Below are 23388 nucleotides of genomic sequence, written 5' to 3'. Positions count from 1 at the left end.
GGGTGATGAAGTACCGAGGTTCATTTGGCAGAAGAGGCCGGCCTAGTGTTTAATTATTCAGTTTTGAATACCACCATGTTGGATGGTTTAAGAATCAGACCACTTTGCTGCAGTGTGGGAGATCCTCCTAACCTGAATCAAGGAGGAGCATCTCAAGGGTCGTTCTTACTTTTCTGTATTTAATTAATGACTTCTCTGTTTTTTCTGATCTTCTTATTAGCAAGATAATGGAGATCTGTTGGAAAACAAGCATGGTGAATTCTGGTTAGAATTCAACAGTGGTTCATTATTTTGTGTGACAAAATATGAAGGTTTTGATGACAAGCACTATATCTGCCTCCACTGTAGCAGTTTCAGTCTCTATCACAAAGGTAGGACAAATGTTAAATATGTGTGTTTTGTTCACTTCTGGTTAGACATGTTTAAATTTTGCTTAATAAAGAAAATCTACTGAGAACAGAACTCTTAACATTAGAAATTATTTTCTGTAGGGTGTTCTGATTCCACTGGCAAAGTAATAATTATTGTAAATTAGAAGTTGACTTTATGTTCTTTTTTTGCAGCAACTTATATTGAGATATAATTCACATACCATGTAATTCACCTATTTAAAATATACATTTCAGTGGTTTTTAGTATTCCATAGAGTTGTGTAACCATCATCATAGTCAACTTCAGAGCATTTTCATCAACCCCCCAGAAGAAGTCTGCACCTTTGAGCTATAAACCCCCAGTCCTGCAGTCCACTCTAGCCTCAAGAAACCACTGATTTACTCTCCATCTCTATGGATTTGCATATTCTGGCTGTTTCATATACATGGTATCATACAATAGAAGGTCTTTTGTGATTGGCATCTTGGCATGATGTTTTCAAGGTTAATCCAAATGTATCAGTGTTTTATTCCTTTTTATTGCCAAGGAATATTCCATTTTAGGGATATACCATATCTTATTATACATTGATCAGCTGATGCGACTTTACGTTCTTTATTTTCTCTTAAGTGGTATTTCCTTTTGGTAACAAATACAGAAATTGCTCTTCTTTGAGCACATTCCTTGTGTTACTTTGTGAATAGAAATGAGATCCTTGCACATTCTTAATGTTTATTAGATTTTCCTATTTAAATTTAACTTTTCTAGCATTTCAGATCTCAAATTTTTTTTTTTTAACTTGGATAGTCACTTATACCAACATTAGTAGAGGAGAATGAATTATTAATGTCAAGCTGGTTCTTGGTCATTTTGCCTCCAGTGTGTGTTATATTCAATGGAAGTACATGGATTTTTGTTTTGAGTTATAGAAGTTCGTGAATTCATTTCAAATAATCATTTTGTTATCTTGTCATCTCATTGTGGATATAGGCATAGTGGATGGAGCAATTCCTTCTACAGAAACACGACTGCCCAGTTCAACCCGACCACATTGGTTAGAACCTACTATTTATTCCTCTGAAGAAGATGGCCTCAGTCGAGCTTCTTCAGATGGTGTTGGAGGAGACACTTTGAATATGCTCTCTGTTGCAGTTAAAATATTGTCTGATAAATCAGAGTCCAATACAAAGGTGTGTGTTTTGTACTTTTATACCATTAAATACTTGCTGCTGCTGATTTGATTACTAGTTAATAAAAATGATTGCATAAATGTAACACATTTATTTTCTTAGAAAAACGTTTCAAGTTTTGAACCAGAGGGTTATGTAGGTGATAAATGTAATTCTTTGTGTTGCTCTGTAGGAATTTCTCATTGCTGTGGGACTGAAAGGAGCCACTCTCCAGCACAGAATGCTTCCTTCTGGGCTTAGCTGGCATGAGCAGGTAAGAGAGCTGTGATGTATATTTATTGATTTATTTTTTACTTTATGTTAATGTATAATACACATACTGAAAAGTTCACAAATCATAAATATTCAGTGCTCATCGAATTTTCATGAAATAAATACTCCTATATAAATACCACCTCTTATGGTAGGAAATAGAACATCATCACCACCGCAGAATGTAACTGATTTTTTACCTTAAAGTTTGGTCCTTAATCATCTCAAAGACAAAGTTATGTTTTGTCATTAAAGGGAAGGGACCGGTAGAGTGCCTGGCATAGAGGAGAATAAATGAGTGTTGACTTGCACTTATAACTGTATATTCTTTAAGTGCCGTAATTTCAGAATTATCTCCTAGGCCAACAATATACACTGAGGCATTTATAAGGAATTCTGTAATTAATTTCCAGTGTAATAACTGTATTTGGTTAATTACATTTTTTCAAAGGAAACTTTGGGTAAGAAGTTAACTCTTCTTTATGTGAGAGTGAAAACTAGCACACTATGATTATTGTTCATTTTCCTTAGAAGGAGAAAGCTTTTCTTTGTGCTTGGAAAATAAATTATTTTAAACTTGAATGCTTTCAGAAACATTCTGAAACATAGAATATATAGAGAGAAAGAGAGAATAAATAGAGCGGGGGTAGAGAGATGGTTAGTCAAATGGCTGGCTGTAAGGGAGGGATTTAGCCTAACTTTTTTATTTAGATAGAAATACAGAGTAGATGTTGGTGAGAAGGACTGGTTTTCAGACAGATCTGGGTATAAATTAAGGAACAGGAACTTCTCCCAACAGTGGATTTTATAGAAAACCAGATGGAGAGTTTTAAACAGTCTTTGGCAAAATTTGTTTTTTTCAAAAGAATTATTCCAAGCAAAGTAATGTTGAAAGTATATTATACATACTTTGTTAGTTTCTTAGGATATGATTTTTCCAATATCTCTGTAGCATTACAATTGTTAGATGGGCCTCTTCATTTCAAATTCTAGTTTTGCAAATACTTTTTGAAATGAATTCCTTCAAATGATGATTTTCTTTTAACATTATGATTTTCCACTAAATGGTTGTTTTTTTTTTGTGAGCTATTTTATTTCATGTTGGTATTAAGGATATCATATCAAAACTTTTTTTTTCTTCTAAAGCAGGGCATTTTATATTTTTGTGATTATAGATTTTATACTTCTTGAATATTGCTGATGAACCTGTTCTGGGATACAATCCTCCAACTTCATTTACAACCTTTCATGTTCATCTCTGGAGCTGTGCACTTGATTATAGGTTAGTTCATAAATGGAGCAAAATAAAGTTTTAGTCTTTAAAATATGTACTAAGTTTTGAGAAAAATATGTAATTCAGTAGAGTTAAGGTTCAAAATGCTCTTTAAAGGTAGTTTCTTTTTTTTGCAGCAGACTAATGTTCTCTTGTTTCTTTGTGGTAATAGGCCTCTTTATTTGCCAATCCGATCTCTTCTTACTGTTGAAACATTCAGCATTTCAAGTAGTGTTGCCTTGGATAAATCATCTTCTACTCTCAGGTACCGTGTTAAGCCTCGCTGTCTACTAAATGCAGCTGTTCAAAACATACTGACAGAGCTTTATCTCAACCCTTTGATTAAAGTCTCAGTCTTTGTTAAAAGCAACATCCTTTTACTATTAGTCATGTTCCTTTATCCAAGTTTTCAGTTTTTCTTTCTCAGATGATTCGTCCCACCTCTTCAATTCATTACTGTATTTCATTTTTAGGGAGAAAATTAATTCTTGAGATTTTTGGTTAACTTTTTAAAACATTTATATGTAAACTTCCCATAATACCTGATACACTTCATTTTCCTAATTTAAACCTTGTGAATTTGGGCATCTGTTAAAATTGCTGAAAATTTAAAATTGATTTGAGCAGATGATTTAATCTCATTTATGCCATTTAAATGTTTCTAGTACTCATAAACAGTGAGTTTTAAAGAAATGTTAGGGACTTGCCTGGTGGTTCAGTGGTTAAGAATCCGCCTTCCAATGCAGGGGACATGGGTTCAACCCCTGGTCAGGGAACTAGGATCCCACATGCTGTGGGACAACTAAGCCCACACCACAGCTAGAGAGCCCACGTGCTCTGGAGCCTGCGCACCACAACTAGAGAGAAGCCTGCGCACCACAACGAGAGACCCCGCAGTTTGCAGATCCCGTGTGCCGCGACTAAGACCCAACACGGCCAAAGATAGATAAAAAAATAAATAAATATTAAAAAAACAAATGTTAGGTGACATTTGTAAGTTAGAAACTGCATATGACTTTGATCATATTTATATCAGAAAGAATGGTACAGCTAAGTATATAGTGATCATGCAGCATATATTCAAGGTTAGTTTTTTAGATCTTGATTTTATCTTTTTTTTGCCCAGAATAATCTTGGATGAAGCTGCTTTACATCTGTCTGACAAGTGTAATACTGTCACTGTAAATCTGAATAGAGGTAAGAGTTAAAAAACAAAATCTGGGATAGATGAATCCTCTTTTATTTTTTGCATTTGAATATTTTTAAGCATTTTAACTCTAGAATAATTCCAGTGAACTAAGGATCTTATCAGTCTGAATATTGTAATACCAGTTTATAATATCAATAACATTGGTGAAATGCATCAAATTATATATACTCTTGTTTATTTAATAGAAGGAAGATTTTGTGTCTAACTAAAAATAAAGTGAACTGTAGGATTTCTGTAGGATGAAACTATGTTTCCATTACATTATAAGTATTTGTAGTACTACCTGCCATGAATTTTAAAGAAACGCTAGTTTTATTAGGTGTTTGTTGGATAAGCATTTTTTGAAAGTTATACTCAGATATTTTATTAATTACTTTAAAAAATTTTAGATTATGTTCGTGTGATGGACATGGGGCTTTTGGAATTAACCATAACTGCAGTGAAGTCTGATTCTGATGGAGAGCAAGTAAGTTATTAAAATAAATGGATATTTTTATTTAAGTCCTTTTTTTATAGAAGAGACTAAAAACATACTGAACTTACTGTAAATTATTTTTCCACTTACCTAATTTTAGTCAGAAATAGATAAAATATTTGGAAGTTAAGATTGAGTTATTATAAATGCATGTTTCCTGTGACAAGACAAATTATCATATTATATTTTATTTAATGTAAACCTATGCAAACATTTTTTTCTCGTTTTGGTAGACATTTTTATCCTTTTTTCCGTGTCCTGTCCAGACTGAGCCGCACTTTGAATTACACTGTTCGAGTGACGTTGTCCATATTAGAACGTGCTCGGACTCTTGTGCTGCATTAATGAATCTCATTCAGTACGTTGCAAGCTACGGGGACTTACATGCGGCTAACAAGGCGGACGTGAAGTCCGGAGCCCCGCAAAGAAAGATGAAGGTACAGCCGCCAGCCTCATTCATTAGAACTCACTCACCCCCACCTCATTCCAGACATGCTAGTGACCTGTACATCGGCGAGGTCTTCTTGACGGTCGTAGGGTAGAAAGGAGACTTTGAATAATCATCTATCTATTCTTACTTTCAGGGTGATGGGGTCTAGAAAGGTGATTCCATGGGCCTTTTTGGAAAACCATTCTACTGTTTGATGCTCTCAGTTTCAGAGCATTAATCTTCTCAACCAACATACATTTTCCCAGACTTAAGTTATTTTCATAGGTCCTCAGGGAAGAAAGAAAACATTTATCATGTGAGAGTCTGTTATATGCAAGTTGTATGTAAAAATGCTATGAGAAGGTAGATGGCAGGAATTAGTATTATTACCAGAAGACTTATTTATATGGTATTATCTTTCATATTTGTTATCTACAATTCTATCCAGTTTTCAGTATACTTTCTCATATGTGATTTACTCTTAGCCAGTGCAGTTGAGAGGTTAAAGATTATCATCTCTGTTTAGTAGATGAATAAGTTAAGACTCAGAGAATTTAGGTAATTTGCCCTAATTAGTAGCAGACAACAGCAACAATATGCAGATATTTGGATTCCCAGTTCATTGCTTTCTTATGCCCCCAGCTGTCACCTCTCTGCCCTCTCATATGTCCAGATAGAACAATGTCCAGTTTGTTTAGCATTTACTTTTTTTCAGTCTTTTTATTCTTCTTCATGGCCTCTCCTGTGAACAGAATTCTCAGTCCCCTTAGGTCAATAGATCCTTCAGTAAGGGTCTGACAGGCCTTGCATTATCTTTTGTTCACGCTGATCTTACACCTCATTTGTGTTACACGTCTGTTTTTGTTTCCTTGCTCCTGCTGTATTCTCCCTGATAATGAAGTGATTTATGATACTCTCTCTCTACTGTTTCCTCTCTTTTATTCTCCGGTTTATTAAAAGTTATTTTAAATTATCCCTTTCAAATGAGATCTTTCCATTTTAGAGTCATGCTGACATTTTAAAAGCATGGTTTGGATTTAATGAATCCACGATTCACTAACAAAAATGGTTAAGCATCAATGTTGGAATTGAACTCCACAGATCACCTTTTAGTAGATTTCCCCTCTCACGTATACCCCCTGCTGTCTTTAGGTGTCTATTTGTTCCAAGAAATGAGGCTCTACCTACAGTGGCTTTGTCTCAGAGGGTGAAGGTCATGGCAGCCATCAGGTTTGAACAGATCGGACTCTCTACAGAGAGACCCCCCCTCTCCTCCAGCTTCACTGCAGTGTTTTTCACCTTCCTTCTCTTCGAATGTCTGACCTCTTCAAGATTCAGTTCACTGTGCCGGCTTTGAGATATAACACACTTATTTCTATTTGCCAGTAGTTGTTGGGGTGAAAATGCTGATACTAAAGACTTAAAATGAAAATGTAACACCTGCTGAGAGAGTATAGAAAAATGAATGTGTTCCTGTTTTTGGTGTTTTTGTGAAACGTAATATATTTCTAGGACAAAATAAACGTTGAGTAATTTGCTTTTTAGAGCATTTTCAAGTTGATTTTAATTAGGTTTTTTGGCTGTAGGTAGATTCCGCTGGTCGGTCATCCTCACGTGGTCCAGTACTTCCTGAAGCAGATCAACAAATATTACGAGATTTGATGAGTGACGCTATGGAGGAAATTGACACACAAGAGGCTGCTGCGTCTGTAAAACCACAGTCTAATGGTGAGACAGACCAGGACTTCTTCCTGGGAGCTGTGATGTCATAGTTGAGGCTGACATTGTTTGTGTTCTTACAGAGTCCTCAATAAGTAGCTTACTAAAGAAAAGACAGGTCTGAGTTTTGGTGGATATTTATTAGTCAGTCAGCTTGTGTTTATTGAATGTTTAGTAGATCAATAATACTGGCCAGAGTGTTGGGGGTGGGGGCGACAGATAAAATGGAAGACAAGGCTTATGTTCCCTGGTAGCTCATGGTCTAGTGCAGCAAATTGGCACTGAACCAGACTGAGGCTAGTGCTTAGAACCATCGAGAGGTGATATAAGAAAACACTTCAGAATGTAGTGTACACTCTAATCACTGGTTGGAAAGGATTTGGAATCCCTTCATTAGACTTCAGTGAAAATGAGACGAGTTGGCTTTTAAAAAGTGTGTAGGACCTAGGCGTGTAGTGTGGAGAGAGAAGATAATCTTGGCAATGTCACTAACATCAGCAGAGGCCCAGAGGCCTGTATGAGCCTTAATGATCTAGTAACTCAGGCTATTAATACTGGAACAAAAGTTCCCTTCTTGTCGAAAAGAATTAGGCAGTAATGTTAGATAAGCAGGGAGGAACCAGACAGCTTTAAAGCCAAGTAGAAGCATCTAAATATTTTGAAGTATCTATCTAAAAATAGTTTTTTTCTAATTGGCTGAACATAGCTATTTCTATATGTTGTGAGATCTTAATTTTTAAAAATTATTTCATAGTGTTATAGAAGTTTAGCATTCAGTGTTGCTTTCATTCTAATTTAGAATAAATTAGAGCTAAGGAAGCAAATGGGAACTTTTAGCTCCCTATGTACTAACATTATTTGTAATAAATGTTAGCAGCTAACCTACTCATGTGGGAAAGAATGTTTAATGAATATTTACCGAGCAGCTTCAACACACAAGACTATGTACTGGACACTGAGCACTTACAAGGATGAGTGGGTTCAAAGTGCTGCCGTAGGAGAATTTAAAGTCTAGTCTGTGAGCCTTCCGAGGCTAAGATGTCACCGCATTCATCTTAGTATTCTTAGTTCATATGACAGGGTTTGGTTTGAATGAATGAATGGAGAAAGAATTAGTGAATCTATGGAATTCCCTGGCAGTACAGTGGTTAGGACTCCATGCTTCCACTGCAGGGCGCATGGGTTTGATCCCTGGTCGGGGGAACTAAGATCCCACATAGTATGCAGTGCGGCCACAAAAAAAAAAAAAAAAAAAGATAAGAAAAGAATTAGTGAATCTAATATATAATATAAATGTATAAAAAATATATATGTTCACATACAGATTTTTGCACACATGCAGCCTTTTGTGAACTTCATATTGTGAGAGCTACCTGAGAACAGGTGTCCCATTTGGGTATCCAGCGCCCCCAAGGAGTCTTTTTATTGCTTGGAATCATTCCCTGGCCTAAGACATGCTTGGCAACTGTTTCCCCCACCCCTTCCCCGAGCAGAGATTTCCTATAGTTTTAGGTGAGACGCTGCTAGATGTAACTATTTCCCCTCCCCTTGCTATATTGTCCAAGGCGTTTCTTCCAGAACTGCACCTACACAGCACATAATTGTCAATATGAAATTCTGGCTAAAATGGAACTCCAGTCCACACTAACTAGCTGCTGTTGAATTCCTGAACTTCTCTGACACTAAATAACTAAGAGGAGACTGTGTAACTTTATGAGTCCATCATTTACTGTTTCGTAGAAAACTTCATACTTACTATTCTTTTTATTCGTAGTCAGAAGGTTATTGTAAGAAATAAGTGAGATACTGTTTTTTAAAAATTTTTGGCTGCATTGGGTCTTCGTTGCTGCGTGCAGGCTTTCTCTGGTTGCGGTGAGCGGAGGCTACTCTTGGCTGCGGTGCGTGGGCTTCTCATTGCGGTGCCTTCTCTTGTTGCAGAGCACGGGCTCTAGGTGCGCGGGCTTCCTTGGTTGCAGCACGTGGGCTCAGTAGTTGCGTCACGTGGGCCCTAGTGCACACGGGCTTCAGTAGTTGCAGTGCAGGGACTCAGTAGTTGTGGTGCACGGGCTTAGTTGCTCCATGGCATGTGGGATCTTCCTGGACCACGGATTGAACCTGTGTCCCCTGCATTGGCAGGTGGATTTTTACCACTGTGCCATGAGGGAAGTCCTAAAATGCTTAATAAATGTTATTGTTGTTGATGTTTAAAATATGCCAAAATTGGGCCTCCCTGGTGGCGCAGTGGTTGAGAGTCCGCCTGCCGATGCAGGGGATGCGGGTTCGTGCCCCGGTCTGGGAGGATCCCATATGCCGCGGAGCGGCTGGGCCCGTGAGCCGTGGCCGCTGGGCCTGCGCGTCCGGAGCCTGTGCTCTGCAACGGGAGAGGCCACAACAGTGAGAGGCCCGCATACCGCAAAAAGAAAAAAAAAAAAAATGCCAAAATTGAATGTTGTAATCTTTTCACCTAGGTGTTTTGGATGAAAAATCGCAAATTCAAGAGCCATGTTGTTCAGACCTCTTCCTGTTTCCTGATGAGAGTGGAAACGTGTCCCAGGAGCCTGGGCCCACTTACGCCTCATTCACACACCACTTGATGAGTGATGCGGTGACAGGCGTGCCCACAGAAAACGACGACTTTTGCATTCTTTTTGCACCAAGAGCAACCATTCAGGTAATAAATTGATGATATAATTAATGTCTTAAAATAGTGTTATAAATTGAATTGACCAAAGGGCACCTGGAAAGATTCTTTAGGTTTTGTTAACTCTGTACAGTTCAGAATTACTTCCTTTTGTAATTTACTCTTGAGACTTTGTAAATGTTTGTTATACTTTACTCTTTTTATGAACATCTCTCAGAGACTCTCTACTTGCAAAGTCTCCTGCATTGTTTATTGAACTACAGAGGAAGTATGTAGTAAGATACCTCTTCAGGGTTGTGAAATTAAATGGCAGAAAGGAGTTCTGTACAGAGCTGTTAACACAAGAATTGGGAAAGATAAGATGTGATTTGTGAGAAGGCTAATGCTTGGTTAATGGATATATAATTTCCTTTTTAGAATCATGCTCACATTGAAAGAGCATGGTCTGGATTTAATGAATCCACAGTTCACTAAACAAAATGGTAAAGCATTGAATCTGTACCTTTTTATTGTCAAACAAGTAGTAAAAGCCAAATCGTAGACTATAAAAAATTCTTATGGAGTGATTCACATAGAAGAGAGAGTTCATTTTATTGTTAATAAAGCAGAGTATCTTATGTGGTGATTAGCGTCAGTATTTGTTATTCCACTTTATATATTGAAATTATTAGAAAGAATACAGCATCAAGAAATCCCCTTGAGATGCGCACCATAATCAGTGGTTTCTGCTTAAATAAGAGAGTATGTGTTACCTCTTCCTTTGTCTTAGGAGAAGGAAGAAGAACCAGTTGTAAAAATAATGGTTGATGATGCGATTGTGATAAGAGATAACTATTTTAGTCTGCCTGTTAAGAAGACAGATACGAGCAAAGCCCCGTTACACTTTCCTATTCCTGTAATTCGGTACCTGGTTAAAGAAGTCTCTCTCGTTTGGCATCTTTTTGGAGGAAAAGATTTTGGAACAGCCCCTCCTGCTTCTCCAGCTAAAAGTTATATGTAAGTTAATTTCTACATAAGTTTATTTGGCAGACCAATATACTCTCTTTGTTGCGGCGCACGGGCTTCTCTAGTTGTGGCGCATGGGCTCAGTAGTTGTGGCGCAAGGGCTTGGTTGCCCCACAGCATGTGGGATCTTAGTTCCCCGACCAGGGATCGAACCCGCGTCCCCTGCATTGGAAGGCAGATTCTTAACCGCTGGACCACCAGGCCAATATTTTCTTTTCACTAAAAATACATAGAATTTATCCTTCTAAGAATTATTAATAAGTAATATTAAAAACTGTAATTTAAATGTTACTCTTTCAATGTTAAAGTTTTGCATTTGAAAACTTGTTTGCATTCTTTGTATTTTTTCCCTAAAATACAATGACTTAAGCCATTTCCATTCAGCAAAATTTTTCAGGTACCTACCATGTGCCAGAGCCTGTGTTAGAGGCACATTCATTAAAATGAATACGACCCAGACCCTGTCCTAAGTTCAGAAGGGAGAGAGAGTTACGTGAGCCAATGAGGGCAACGAAGTGAAGTGTGTGTGTCAGGAGGTGGGGACCACGCATGCCCCTGATTCTCTAGCACCCAGCAGGGTGCCCAGCACAGAGTGGATGCTGCTGAAGTACCTGTTAATGAGTGCGTTATTCCATGGTTCTAGAAGGGAGCTGGATGGAAAGACGGGGCAGAGACTAAGGGCAAACACTCTCACTGGGGTGGGGAGGGTCAGGAAAGGCTTCACGGGGTGGGAACCTTTGGCACAGCATTGTAATGACTTTTTCTATTTAAAAGTGCTTTTAAAAAAACTTACAACTTTACTATAATTCTTTTCCGTGTTAATTGGAATTTCTAGGACTTGTCCTCTGACTCTCAGGGGTTTCTGAAGTAATAAGGAACTTACAGGGAGGTTTCATTTCTAAGTCTATCTTGTGATATGCGCCCCAACATCATAGTTAGCGTTTTCTGTAGTTTTAAATATTTAGCAAGTAGATGATTGCTGTAACGGCAGTAATAACATTTATGTTCTCAGTGTCTCCAGGGGATAAAAGATGCGGTTTTGATTTATAGCAATACAGTTTGTGGCAGTGTTTTGCTAGTTCTGTAATCTTATTTTCTTTTTTCATCCTGTTATTTTTTTCTGGTGTCATTCATTGCCTTTCTTTGACTATTCCTTTAACAAAAGGTTTTATTTTTCATTTATAGTAGTCCCCACAGCTCACCTTCTCACACACCTGCAAGACATGGACGTAATGTGGTATGTGGGGGAAAAGGAAGAAACCATGACTTTTTAATGGAAATACAGTTAAGCAAGGTAATGTGACATTTTGAAAGGAAAAATCCACCGAAGTAGGAGCATTAGTGGGCGTTCTTTGGTTACTCCCTGTCCCCTCCCCCATGTGGTCTTGGGGTGTAAGTGGAAAAGTGCAGGGGTCTTGTATAGAAACTCTTGCCTCTTTTTCTTTCTCAAATACTCTGAGAAAATTGAGGGTGTTTGTTTTTGTTTTCCCAGGCTACCCCTAGAGCAGTGTCTCTCAGAGTTGAACAAGCATCAGAATCCCCTTGAGGGCTTGTTAAAACACAGGTTGCTGGGCCCCAGAGTTTTTCATTCAGTAGGTCTGAGGTAGGGCCCAGGAATTTGCATTTTTAATGAGTTCCCAGGTGACTGTGATACCACTTTACCCAGGACCGTGCTTGGGGAACCACTGCGCTGGAGTGTGTCTCTGGGAAGGCCTGCCATTGCATAGCACACAGGTCTCGGGTCCTTTGTGAGCATCTAGAGACCAGTAGGCCAGGCTGCCAGTGCCAGTGATGCAGTTCATTCTGTCAGCTTGTCTGGGATTGTGCCAAGGGTCGAATATTAGGGCGCTTAGCACAGAAATAGTGCAGTGATGACAGCTCCATATACTTGTGTCCTTGCGCCCTTTGGGGACTTGAACCTTGCCTCCAAGCAGTTTCATAGGTATGCAAGATAATAATTTTATGACTTACGCCTATTGAGCATTTTGCTTGGAAAGGATAGGGATTTTACCAAGATCAAATAAGAAATGTCAGTCAGGCTTTTCCTTGTATGGTCCTGAGCACGTGGATTAATAAATAAATACGTGAACAAATATAGGAATGTTATGCTGTTCTCTGAAAGTGGAATCGAAAGCTGAGAATTCAAAGAAGATGAGTGATGTGTTACATTTTAAAGAGAAAATCTGATTTAAATAAAATGTAGAGATTGTTCTGTGTTCTTTCTTTTCTGTAAAGGTGAAGTTTCAGCACGAGGTCTACCCCCCATGCAAACCAGAGTGCGATTCTAGCCTCTTGGAGCACCCGGTCTCGCGGCAGGTGTTCATTGTGCAGGACCTTGAAATTCGAGATCGTCTGGCAACATCACAAATGAATAAGTTTTTGTACCTGTATTGCAGTAAAGAAATGCCTCGAAAAGCTCATTCCAACATGGTAAGATTTAAAACTTCATATATTTTGTTGTTGTATTAGTTTCAGAAAAGTATTTTTATTATATCTAACTGCAGAAGATTTATTTTAGATTAGGGAAAATTATGGGATTTTTTTCTCATTTTTATATGAAAATCCCTTTTAAATACACTGCTTAAAGTTTTATGTTTTAAAAATTATTTTGCATGTTGTTTCTATAATTGCCAATATATCAGTACCTGAGGAAAACCAGAAGTCCATAGTGATCTACACAAAACACTTACACAGGAGGGCCTCCCTGGTGGCTCAGTGGTTGAGAGTCCGCCTGCCGATGCAGGGGATACGGGTTCGTGCCCCGGTCCGGGAGGATCCCATACGCCGCGGAGCGGCTGGGCCCGTGAGCCATGGCCGCTGAGCCTGCGCATCCGGAGCCTGTGCTCCGCAACGGGAGAGGCCACAACAGTGAGAGGCCCGCTTACTGCAAAAAAAAAAAAACAAAACACTTACACAGGGAATTCCCTGGCGGTCCAGTGGTTAGGACTCCGTGCTCTCACTGCCGAGGGCCCTGGTTCGATCCCTGGTTGGGGAGCTAAGATCCCACAAGCCACGCGGCATGGCCAATAAAACAAAACACTTAACGCAAAATATTTAAAAGAAATTGTTGGCAGTATTCCACATTTCTAACTTTTAAATTTTATTAGAATAGAAATGATCAGCTCAGGACTTCCAGAAGAAAACGTCATAGAAGTTGTCTTTGGACTATGGGTCTATGGATTAGCTCCTGGGGCTTAGCAAACTTCTTTGAGACTGCGAGTACAACATTATCATTTGTGTTTTTTCCTCTAAAGAGAATTCATATCTTTCATCAGATTCTTGAAAGAGTGTGTGACCTAAATAAGTTAGATTCAGGATTCTAAAGAAAGAGGGTAAACAGTTCCACTTTTTGTTCTGATATAGGGACTAGATATAGGATTTTTTTTCCCTCTTTTTTGCTTTTCTTTTTTTTAATGAAAACAAGGTCATATTATCACTAGGGAAAAAATGTGTTTGTCTGTCTCATCTTGTAGCTGACAGTGAAAGCATTACATGTGCGCCCGGAGTCTGGCAGGTCACCACAGGAATGCTGCCTCAGAGTGTCACTAATGCCACTTCGCCTCAATATTGACCAGGTTTGTATTACAAGCATAATGCATGGAATTATGTTTAAATATATATCCCACATTCAGAATGAGAGATTTAGTTTAGTAGAATTATGTTTATTATGATTTAACTTTTATGGAGGTTGCATAATTAAAACAGACTTCTGCTGGTAAAGGATAGGGCAAATTCATTAGCTGTTTGGAATCTGAATTATTAGTGAATAAACGTTATTAGATTTTGTCCTCCAGTTTCCTACTCACTGTCTACGTGACATAGCGCTTAATACCTGCTTCTCATGTTCTCTGATCTTTACATACGTACTCCTAATGCAGATATACAGGTATTTTCAGAGGATGAAAGGACTCCTCGATATACGCTATTGAAAGATATAAGGGATTGTAATCACAGCATCTGGAAGAGAATTCCCTGCCCTGGGCACAATGACAAATTAGTAAATTGGCACTTGAACAGCTCACAAACAAAGCAGAGGTTTATGGAAAGAGGTAAACAAATCCACTTTCCTATATTCTAGCAAGCACCCCATCAAATGATCCTGGGTTTTGCCTTCCCAGAGAGCTGTTTAAAGCATAGTTGGTATTTTACAAGCTTTGTTCGGTGTATGAAGACGTGATACTTGGAAGTAGTGCAGTGTAGTGAAGAGTGTGGGTTTAGAGTCAGACCTGGGCTTAAATCTCAGTTCTCTTTTACGAACTGTGTGGCTTTTGGTAGGTAACTTAATTTCCCCAAGCCTCAGTTTCTTCACTGATAAAATGGAAAAATAATAGTACATGTAGCATTTTTTTTTTTTTTTTTCGGTACGCGGGCCTCTCACCGCTGCGGCCTCTCCCGTTGCGGAGCACAGGCTCCGGACGCGCAGGCTCAGCGGCCATGGCTCACGGGCCCAGCCGCTCCGCGGCATGTGGGATCCTCCGGGACCGGGGCACGAACCCGTGTCCCCTGCATCGGCAGGCGGACTCTCAACCACTGCGCCACCAGGGAAGCCCTGTAGCATCATTTTTTTAAAAATGAGGATTAAAGGAGACTGGTGTATGTAAAACAATTATCTTGGTGCCTGGCACACACTGTTAACGATCAGAAGTGTTAGCTGTTATTATTAACTGAAGCATATAATAACTACAGAAAATACATGGAGTTTTTATAATAATCTGCTTTTGAAATAACAAAACCCTCCCCTTATACCTTATATATTGGTGTGAGCTCAGGTTTGGAAGTAGAGTATATATGGGGTGGTATTATTTGTTTGATTAAATAACATTGATTGAATAATGTCGATTCATTATTTAAATAAGTAATAGATGTATCAGGGATAATCTAAAGTAGTATTTATATTGTAAACAAAATATAGGAATATCTCAGAGAAAATGTATTGTGAAGCACAGAAGTTTAGCACAACTTTATGTTAATATTCGTAGCTTCTGAGCTGGGTCAGTCTTGCCAGTGAGTATTTTAGATTTATGTTTTCTCATTATGAGAAGAATATCTTTTGAAACCCATATTTTAATTTAATTTATCCATATTGGCCTAGTAGGAATATGATGAAGTATTTATGGGAAATTTGATCTGTGAAAATCACCAGTGTGAGCAAGAATTTGAGTGAGATTTATCTTTATGGCATGACTTTACCAGACTTATCAAGCCCAGTTTTCTTTAATAGACTTCTTCTTTAATATTGAGCTTAATTTCTTCTTTAGAACTATAAAGCATTATGATTTTAAAATGGAGAAATATTAACCTTAGCAAAAACAGTCAGGGAAATGAATGTTATGACTAAACTGAGGAGGAATGGGAAATAATTCCCCAAGGTATGGGATCGAGGGAAACAAAGCCATGCTACAAATATATATGCCTTAACTAGGAATATTATGATACAAAAGAGTCCTTTCTAGTTTGCCTTTTCTAAGATTGACATACCATACCAAATGGTCATCTGAATAGAAAGCCAAATATTTGTGTTCTTTAGTTTTTCTTTTGAAAACATATCAGTTGATGAATGAGAATGCTTTGAGTAATATTTTTCTTACCAAGCATATCTCTGACTTTATCTTCACTGGATCATAGACAGTAAGTATGAAAGCAATGTGTTGTTTTCTCTTGTTTCTAAGAAGCTGCCTTGCTGTTGAAACTCGGTGCACTTGCTTGTGAAGCGCAGCCTACCTGTAGGGCAGGCAGGACACTAGGCAGATGGAGTGATTGCCATGTGGGGAGCTAAGTAGACGATGGAGGTTGTGTAACTAGGCGGTTTGAGATGCGAAATCTGAAGGGGCCAGATTTCCTGGTCCTGGTGTTCATTTTAGTATTGAACTGCCTGGAAATCTGTGTAGGGAAGATATGTTAATTCCAAATCATTTGCTGAATGTGCCAACCTTGTCCCAGGTCTGAAGTAGGATGCTGGGAATACAAAGAGGAAGAAACATCCCATCCTCAGAGATCTCTGTTTAGTGGGGAGACAAAGAGACAAATGACTTTAACACCCTGTGAAGGAGATAGGCATAAAGCTGTGTCCCACCAGAAGAGGGCTCCTAAGCACGGCTGTGAGTTTGGAAGATGAGGGGTGAGCAGTAAAGGCTTCCTGGAGGAGGTGACAATCAAGCTGGGTCTTAAGGAATGTAAAATTATGAATTTTTGTAAAGGCGTTGAGAGCCTAATTCAGGTTGTGAGATGCAATGTGAGGCCGTTGGGTGGGACAGGTACTTGGCTGAGGTTGGAAATGATGAACATGTAGCAGTACCAGCGGGCATGTTTGTGATTTTTTTCAGCATCACCCGAGCATGACATTGAAAGCATTTCTTTCAACACCTTAAGTCATATCACACTGTTAATATCCTTTACCATAGGACCTTAAAGCTAGAAATAACTATTTTATAGTGAAGGTTTAACATAAATAATAAACCATATTTTTTAAAGTTTAAAAATTGATTTTATTGAAATATTATTTGCATATAATAAGACGCAGAGATTCTAGGTGTACAGTTTGAGCTTGAAAAATATTTCTTGTTTTGGCTCTTAATGAATAAAGCTACTATGAAATTGGTGTACAAGTCTTTTATGGACATAAGTTTTCAGTTTTCTTGGGTAATTATAAACCGAATGTCTGGGTCGTAGAGTAGAAGTGTGTTTACCATCGTAAGAAGCTGCCGAATAGTTTTCCACAGCGGTTGTACCATTGTGGGTTCCCATCAGTAACAGACGAGAGCAGCAGCTGCTTCAGCTCTGACCAAACTTGATGTTGTCTTCTTAATTTTCGCTATCTTAGTTGGTGTTCATTTTGGTTTTAATTTGGATTTCCCTGATGACTAATGATGCTGAGCATGTTTTTGTGAGCTTATTTGACATTTGTATATCTTCTTTTTTGAAGTGTCTGTGTCTTTCTAGTTTTTTTTTTAAGTGATTTTTTAAAATTTTATTTTTTATTTATTTATCTTTGGCTCTGTTGTATCTTCGTTGCTGCGTGTGGGCTTTCTAGTTGCGGCGAGCGGGGGCTACTCTTTGTTGCCGTGCGCGGGCTTCTCATTGTGGTGGCTTGTCTTGTTGCAGAGCACGGCCTCTAGGTACGCGGGCTTCAGCATTTGTGGCTCGCGGGCTCTAGAGCGCAGGCTCAGTAGTTGTGGCGCACGGGCTTAGTTGCTCCGTGGCACGTGGGATCTTCCCGGACCAGGGATCAACTCGTGTCCCCTGCAGTGGCAAGCAGATTTTTAACCACTGCACCACCAGGGAAATCCTTGTGTCTTTCTAGTTTTAGAGTTAGGTTGTTTGTCTTATTGAGTTGTAAAGAGTTCAGCGTAAATACCAAAATAAAAAATTTGGAGAACATTTTGAAAAGCTGATAATTAGTATCCCTTTGTCTGTTGTTTGTAGTAAAAATGTGTAAAAACCACTGTCGCTTTAGTCTTCCTTTTTTTTTTTTTTTTTTTTTTTTTTAAATAAGAGCACATTTATACCTGGAATTTTCTCTTTGTGTTTTTTGGAGGCAAAAAATTCATAGTATTAAAATATCGCCATCTGGTGGCCAAAGGATAACATTTTATATACTATTAACTGTCAACATGTAATATTTGATAGATGTAAATATACACATATATAGTGATTTATGATAAATGGATGTAGTGTAAATAATATATAAATATGTACTTAAATACATATGTGTAAAGCATAATAATATAATGAACAATTCATGAACTTACTCCCCAACTGCAGGACCAGAATATTTCTAATACTGTTGAAGCTGCCTGTTTGTTCTTCAGTCCTAGCCCTCAGTCTCCCATGTGCCATGTTATCTAGAAAGATACCTTTCTAACTTCCATCATGTATACTCCTGACAAGTGTGGTCAGTAGTAGATCAGATCCTCTGGAATTGCCGGTCAGGCACTTGGTGTGCTGCCACTTACTGTGACCCTGTATTTCACTGTCCCGTTGTGGTTTGGTACCATATTAATGTTTTATATTCACTTAAGTTTTTTAAAATGGGAGGGAAGAGTTAGAAAGAACCGACTCAGGTATTTAATTTTGATATTCCCCAAAATGGATTTGTCAGTCTCAGTAAGGCTCAATGAAGCTGCTAATAATGGGCAAATGTGGCTTGCATACACAGCACCAAGAACGGTCCGCACCATAGAATTTCAGAAAAGACCACACTGATTGGGTGATTTTATTTATTTGCAGTTTTTATTTTGAATATCATGTCTAATGAAGAAAATGTTTAAGGCAATACAACATGGTGGTAAAAGCAGAAATAAGACATTAAGAACTTTTGAGGCACATCTGAGTATCCAGTACATGCTAGCTGCTGTTATTGTTTAGTAATATCACTGCTACCAATTCAGAGTGAGAACTAATGCCAGATTAAGAATGAGACTACCATATTTCTAAGAAAACCAAAATGTACTTTGACTTAGAAATAGCAGTTTAATTTCTAACTTATCTGTCTTAATTTCTGCACCTATAAATTAATTTTCTCAGAGTTGTGAGAATTAACAAGGAAGTGTGTGTGTGTGTGTGTGTGTGTGTGTGTGAGAAAGAGGGAGAGATTGAGAATAGGAACATGCTTGGCACAGAGTAGGGACTGAATAAATTATAGCTGTATATGAACAATGAGTGAAATATAAGACTTCAAGACACTTCGTTTCATAGTTTTAGAACCTTTTAGTTATAATTACATCTCTCAATTTTAGGATGCCTTGTTCTTCCTGAAGGATTTCTTCACAAGTGTTTCCACAGAAGTAGAGCTTCTCATGGCTCCAGATCCAGAAGGTATTAAATGTGTAGAGTTTGAAAAAATCTATAACAAGTACTTGGATTGATTTTGATGGTTATGAGGCCTTTTTGAGAATGTACGTACACATCTTTATTCTCATTTATATAAATGTGCTCTGTGCTCACTTTTGTCAAGTTGTACAAATGTAGTTTATGTAAAAGTACAGGAGTCCCCCCCTTATCCTCCAGAAGTACCTTCTAAGACCCCCGGTGGCTGCCTGAAACTGCAGATACTACCAAACCCTAAATATACTAAGTTTTTTCTTTCTGTACGTACATGCCTATGATAAAATTTAATTTATAAATTAGGCACAGTAAGAGATTAACAACAGTAACTAGTAATAAAATAAAACAATTATAACAATATACTGTAATAAAAGTTGGGTGAGCATGATCTTTCTCTCAAAATGTCTTGTACAAATTTAATGCCTTTTCCATCTTAACTAAGCACTTATCATGCACTGTGGCTGTAACCTTTGAGGTATGACAGCAAAATGAGTGTGAGTTTCTTTTTCCTTCATCACAATTTTACAGATTTGTTCTTACTGTAGATCTTAGTGGCCTGAGCATACAATTTTTTTTTTTTCCTTATTAAGTCAAGAGCCTTCACCTTTTCACTTAGAGGAAGCATGCTGCAGCTTCTCTTTGGTGTATCCAAATTGTCAGCATCGCTGTTCTTGTACTTTGGGGCCATTATTAATAAAATAAGGGTTACTTAACGCAAGCACTGCAGTACCCCAACAGTCGACCTGATAACTGAGACGGCCACTCAGTGACTCACTGGTGAGATATGCTGAACAAAGGGATGATTCACATTCCGGTGGGATAGAGTATGACAATGCAAGATTTCATCATGCTACTCAGAATGGTGTGCAGTTTAAAACTTAGGAATTGTTTATTTCTGGAATTTTCCATTTCATATTTTTGGACCGCAGTTGATCTTGGAAAGTGAAACTGAAGATAAGGAGGGACTACTGTAATCATTTAAAAGGTGAAAGTTTTCTCTAGCAGTAGTTGTATTTATTAAATGAAATGTAGCAAAAGAAGTTAAGTGTAGATTGATTTAAATTGTTGCTTTAAAGAAGTACACCTAATTTTTCGAATGTGCACTTTCAGTTAAAAAGTCTCCTGGAGCTGATGTCACCTGCAGTTTGCCAAGGCATTTAAGCACCTCAAAGGAGCCAAATCTAGTTATTTCTTTCCCTGGGCCAAAGCAGCCTTCCCCGAATGGCAGTGCCAATTCAGTGCAAGTGGTCAATGGGGAAGAAGAGAAGGACTTCTCTGCTGAAGAAGCGTCGTTTAGTGATCAGCCTGTGTTTTTTAGGTACATCATTTAATTTTGATAACAAATGAAGTTATTTTAGAGTGTGAAGGTTGTTCTTTAATGTGTTTGTGTACCAGAAATCACGAGGTCGCATCAGCGTTTCTGTGCACTGGCACATCATCAACCGGTGTATTCATTTGTACGCGGGCTCCACCTACGTGCACCTCTCATTTTTACACATAGTAACCCTGGCTCAGGATTCATCCTCCTATTGATTCCGTAGCAGGAATTTTCTCTTCCCCTTAGATTCTCCGTTCTTTTTTCCTCCACCTGTCCCTCGCTTTCCAGTCACTTATTATGGCCTGTTTGTGTGTCCCTGGACGTGATGCTGTCCTTTGCCCTCAAACACCTCGCCTTCAGCATTCCTCCCTTTTCCCTTATGGGGATTTTCTGTCTACTTTCTGTGCCCTTCTCTGTCACTGTTGTGTCCTTCCTGACCCGCCGCTAACTGGCTGAGTTGGAATCATCAGGAAACGCATGTCCCTGTTGACTACAGCCAACAACTAGCTGGTTGTACGTTGGAGTTTCTCCTCGTTTCCAGATCCATTCATTCTAACCATCTTCTTTCTTTCCCAGCCCTTGATGGTAGGGATGGAGCCTTGGCTCTATTGGAAGGAGAGAGGTTGAAGATCGAAACCACCTGTGTTGTGAGGGACAGTTAGCTCCTTTCCCTGGTTTTCTGTAGTCCTCTCTTGTTGACATCAGTGGTCCCCAAGTTCTGTCTTTCTAAAGTTCTGAGTTTAGAATATGGCCCAAAGTAGGCAGTATAACTGTTTTAAACTGTTTTCATGTTTTAAATATCTTGTATATTGATGAAAAGAGTTAGAAAATAGAATGTGAGAATTGGAAAGATCCTGGGAGAGAGGATCTCTGGTGGTTCTAAACTTTTCTACCATAGAAGAAGAATCTCTTTTATTCTTTTCCTACATTTCTTTTTTATTTAAAAATGTTTTTCTAACAAAAACATTGCATATCTTAAGTAATAATTTGAATTCTAATTTCATATAAGCTGCCAATTTGGTTTTTGTGAACACTGGATAACCAGTATAAAAGAAATTGAATTGTTATAATTCTGGCCTGAAAGCACAGAAATTTGACACTTTTTAGTCAGACTGTGTAACCTCACTTACTTAGGTAAATATTTGTTTTTTTCCATTTAGACTACTTAAAATAGCTTGTAGATTTCTGTTTCTACTCTCAAAAGCTCCCAGTGTATCTAGGACCCTGGGGTGGTACTTGGCGATATAGTTCAAATTACTCACTTTACAGATGAGGAAGTTAACGCACCGAGAGGAGAGGTGACTTGCTCAAGGCCACACAGTTAGTTAGTGGCCAAGCCAGGACTAGAACAGAGGTCTTCTGAATCCCAAATCCAGTGCGTTTTCCAAGTAATGGCATGATAGCCCCCTCTCCTGCAGACATTTATTCATCCCACAGATATTTATTGAACATTTATTATACGTATGTCAGATTTTGTTCTAGGTGAACAAAGTAGAGAAAAATCCCTATTTAATTGAGCTTATAGATAATAAAAATATATGATTTGGCCTATTACGTACATGCCACGGAGGAAAGAGTGAGAATGGAGGAGGCAGGTGTCAAGGGGCTGTCGCCCAGAGAACCCAGTGCAGATGAGTGCTCGGAAGATGAGGGATGACCTGGGAACCCAGACTTCTTGTAGTGATTGATACAAATACAGCATTTCCATTTTACTGTAGGTTAAATGGACTTCTGTGGGATGACTTGGTATATAACCACCGACATTAATTCTGTAGTAAAAACGTGTTTCAGCCTCCAATTTACAGTCCAACTCTTGGAAGCCAACTGCTTTTGTTTGATGTGTACCATCAAAGTATAATTATAATTTCATTCAGAATTCCCAGTATTTGTGTGTCAGTATCCTATTTGCAAGCGTTAATTTCATGACTGTCCACTAAAATTCACCAATGTAGATGGCATTTAAAAATTTACTGATGAAGACATTTAGGCTCAGAGAGTTTAAGTTACTTGCCTCGACTGCATCCCATGTAACTGATAAAACTAGGGTTCATATCTAGGTCTTCTGGATCTTTCTGCTTTATCACAGAGCTAAAATGAATACCTTAGCCCTTTTTTACTTTTTGGTAATGATTGTGTTATTTGGTTTAATCTTGAAAGTTGTTTTTATTAGTTCGTTCTCTGTATGAATCGAATATGTGCCAGAATAAATTTTCCTAAGATAAACATTGTTTAGTAAACTAGGAAAAGGTTTTTGTGAGAAATTTAATATATAATGAAATAAATAAGATTTATAAGTTGATTAACATCTGTTTAGTTGTTACATTGCCTTAAGAAAAGGTAGACCTAAAAGACGTTCTCTTTTATTTAGGCCTTAATATATTCACATTATTTATTTTGTGGTTTTGTTTTTATTCTCCAATTGAACAAATTCATTTATATCTAATTTCAGCTCTTAGTAAGTTTGAATATAAATAACTCCCCTCCTTTCTTTATCTTCAGAGAATTTAGATTCACATCAGAAGTTCCTATTCGACTTGATTATCATGGCAAACACGTATCAATGGATCAGGTCTGGAAACTTTGCACAAATATACTCTACAAAATTATCTCCTTTTTTTTTTAGTGGACTCAATTTTTTAAAAACTTTTTTCCGTTATAGTTTGTGTATGTGAAATGCAGT

At 38.1% G+C, this 23388-nt stretch overlaps 1 protein-coding gene across 4 annotated transcripts in view; it reads left to right on the top strand.

The window, feature by feature from the left end:
- Positions 1-23388, top strand: part of ATG2B (autophagy related 2B) — a 79453-nt gene that overhangs the window by 43419 nt on the left and 12646 nt on the right. For 3 of the 4 annotated variants that reach the window (XM_082619257.1, XM_082619255.1, XM_082619254.1), the window contains 17 exons: positions 221-371; positions 1363-1562; positions 1735-1815; positions 2990-3096; positions 3260-3352; positions 4214-4284; positions 4687-4763; positions 5006-5209; positions 6789-6930; positions 9390-9592; positions 10332-10558; positions 11753-11861; positions 12803-12997; positions 14041-14142; positions 19303-19381; positions 20501-20708; positions 23208-23277. In XM_082619257.1, coding sequence (XP_082475383.1) covers positions 221-371; positions 1363-1562; positions 1735-1815; positions 2990-3096; positions 3260-3352; positions 4214-4284; positions 4687-4763; positions 5006-5209; positions 6789-6930; positions 9390-9592; positions 10332-10558; positions 11753-11861; positions 12803-12997; positions 14041-14142; positions 19303-19381; positions 20501-20708; positions 23208-23277 — 2319 coding nt within the window. The remainder of the gene's footprint in view (positions 1-220; positions 372-1362; positions 1563-1734; positions 1816-2989; positions 3097-3259; positions 3353-4213; positions 4285-4686; positions 4764-5005; positions 5210-6788; positions 6931-9389; positions 9593-10331; positions 10559-11752; positions 11862-12802; positions 12998-14040; positions 14143-19302; positions 19382-20500; positions 20709-23207; positions 23278-23388) is intronic. The other variant, XM_082619256.1, reaches the window with a different exon arrangement.

The sequence above is a fragment of the Mesoplodon mirus genome (genome assembly GCF_964341445.2).
Source record: "Mesoplodon mirus genome assembly, chromosome: 4".
Taxonomy (NCBI): domain Eukaryota; kingdom Metazoa; phylum Chordata; class Mammalia; order Artiodactyla; family Ziphiidae; genus Mesoplodon; species Mesoplodon mirus.
This window is presented reverse-complemented; position numbering and strand designations above follow the sequence as displayed.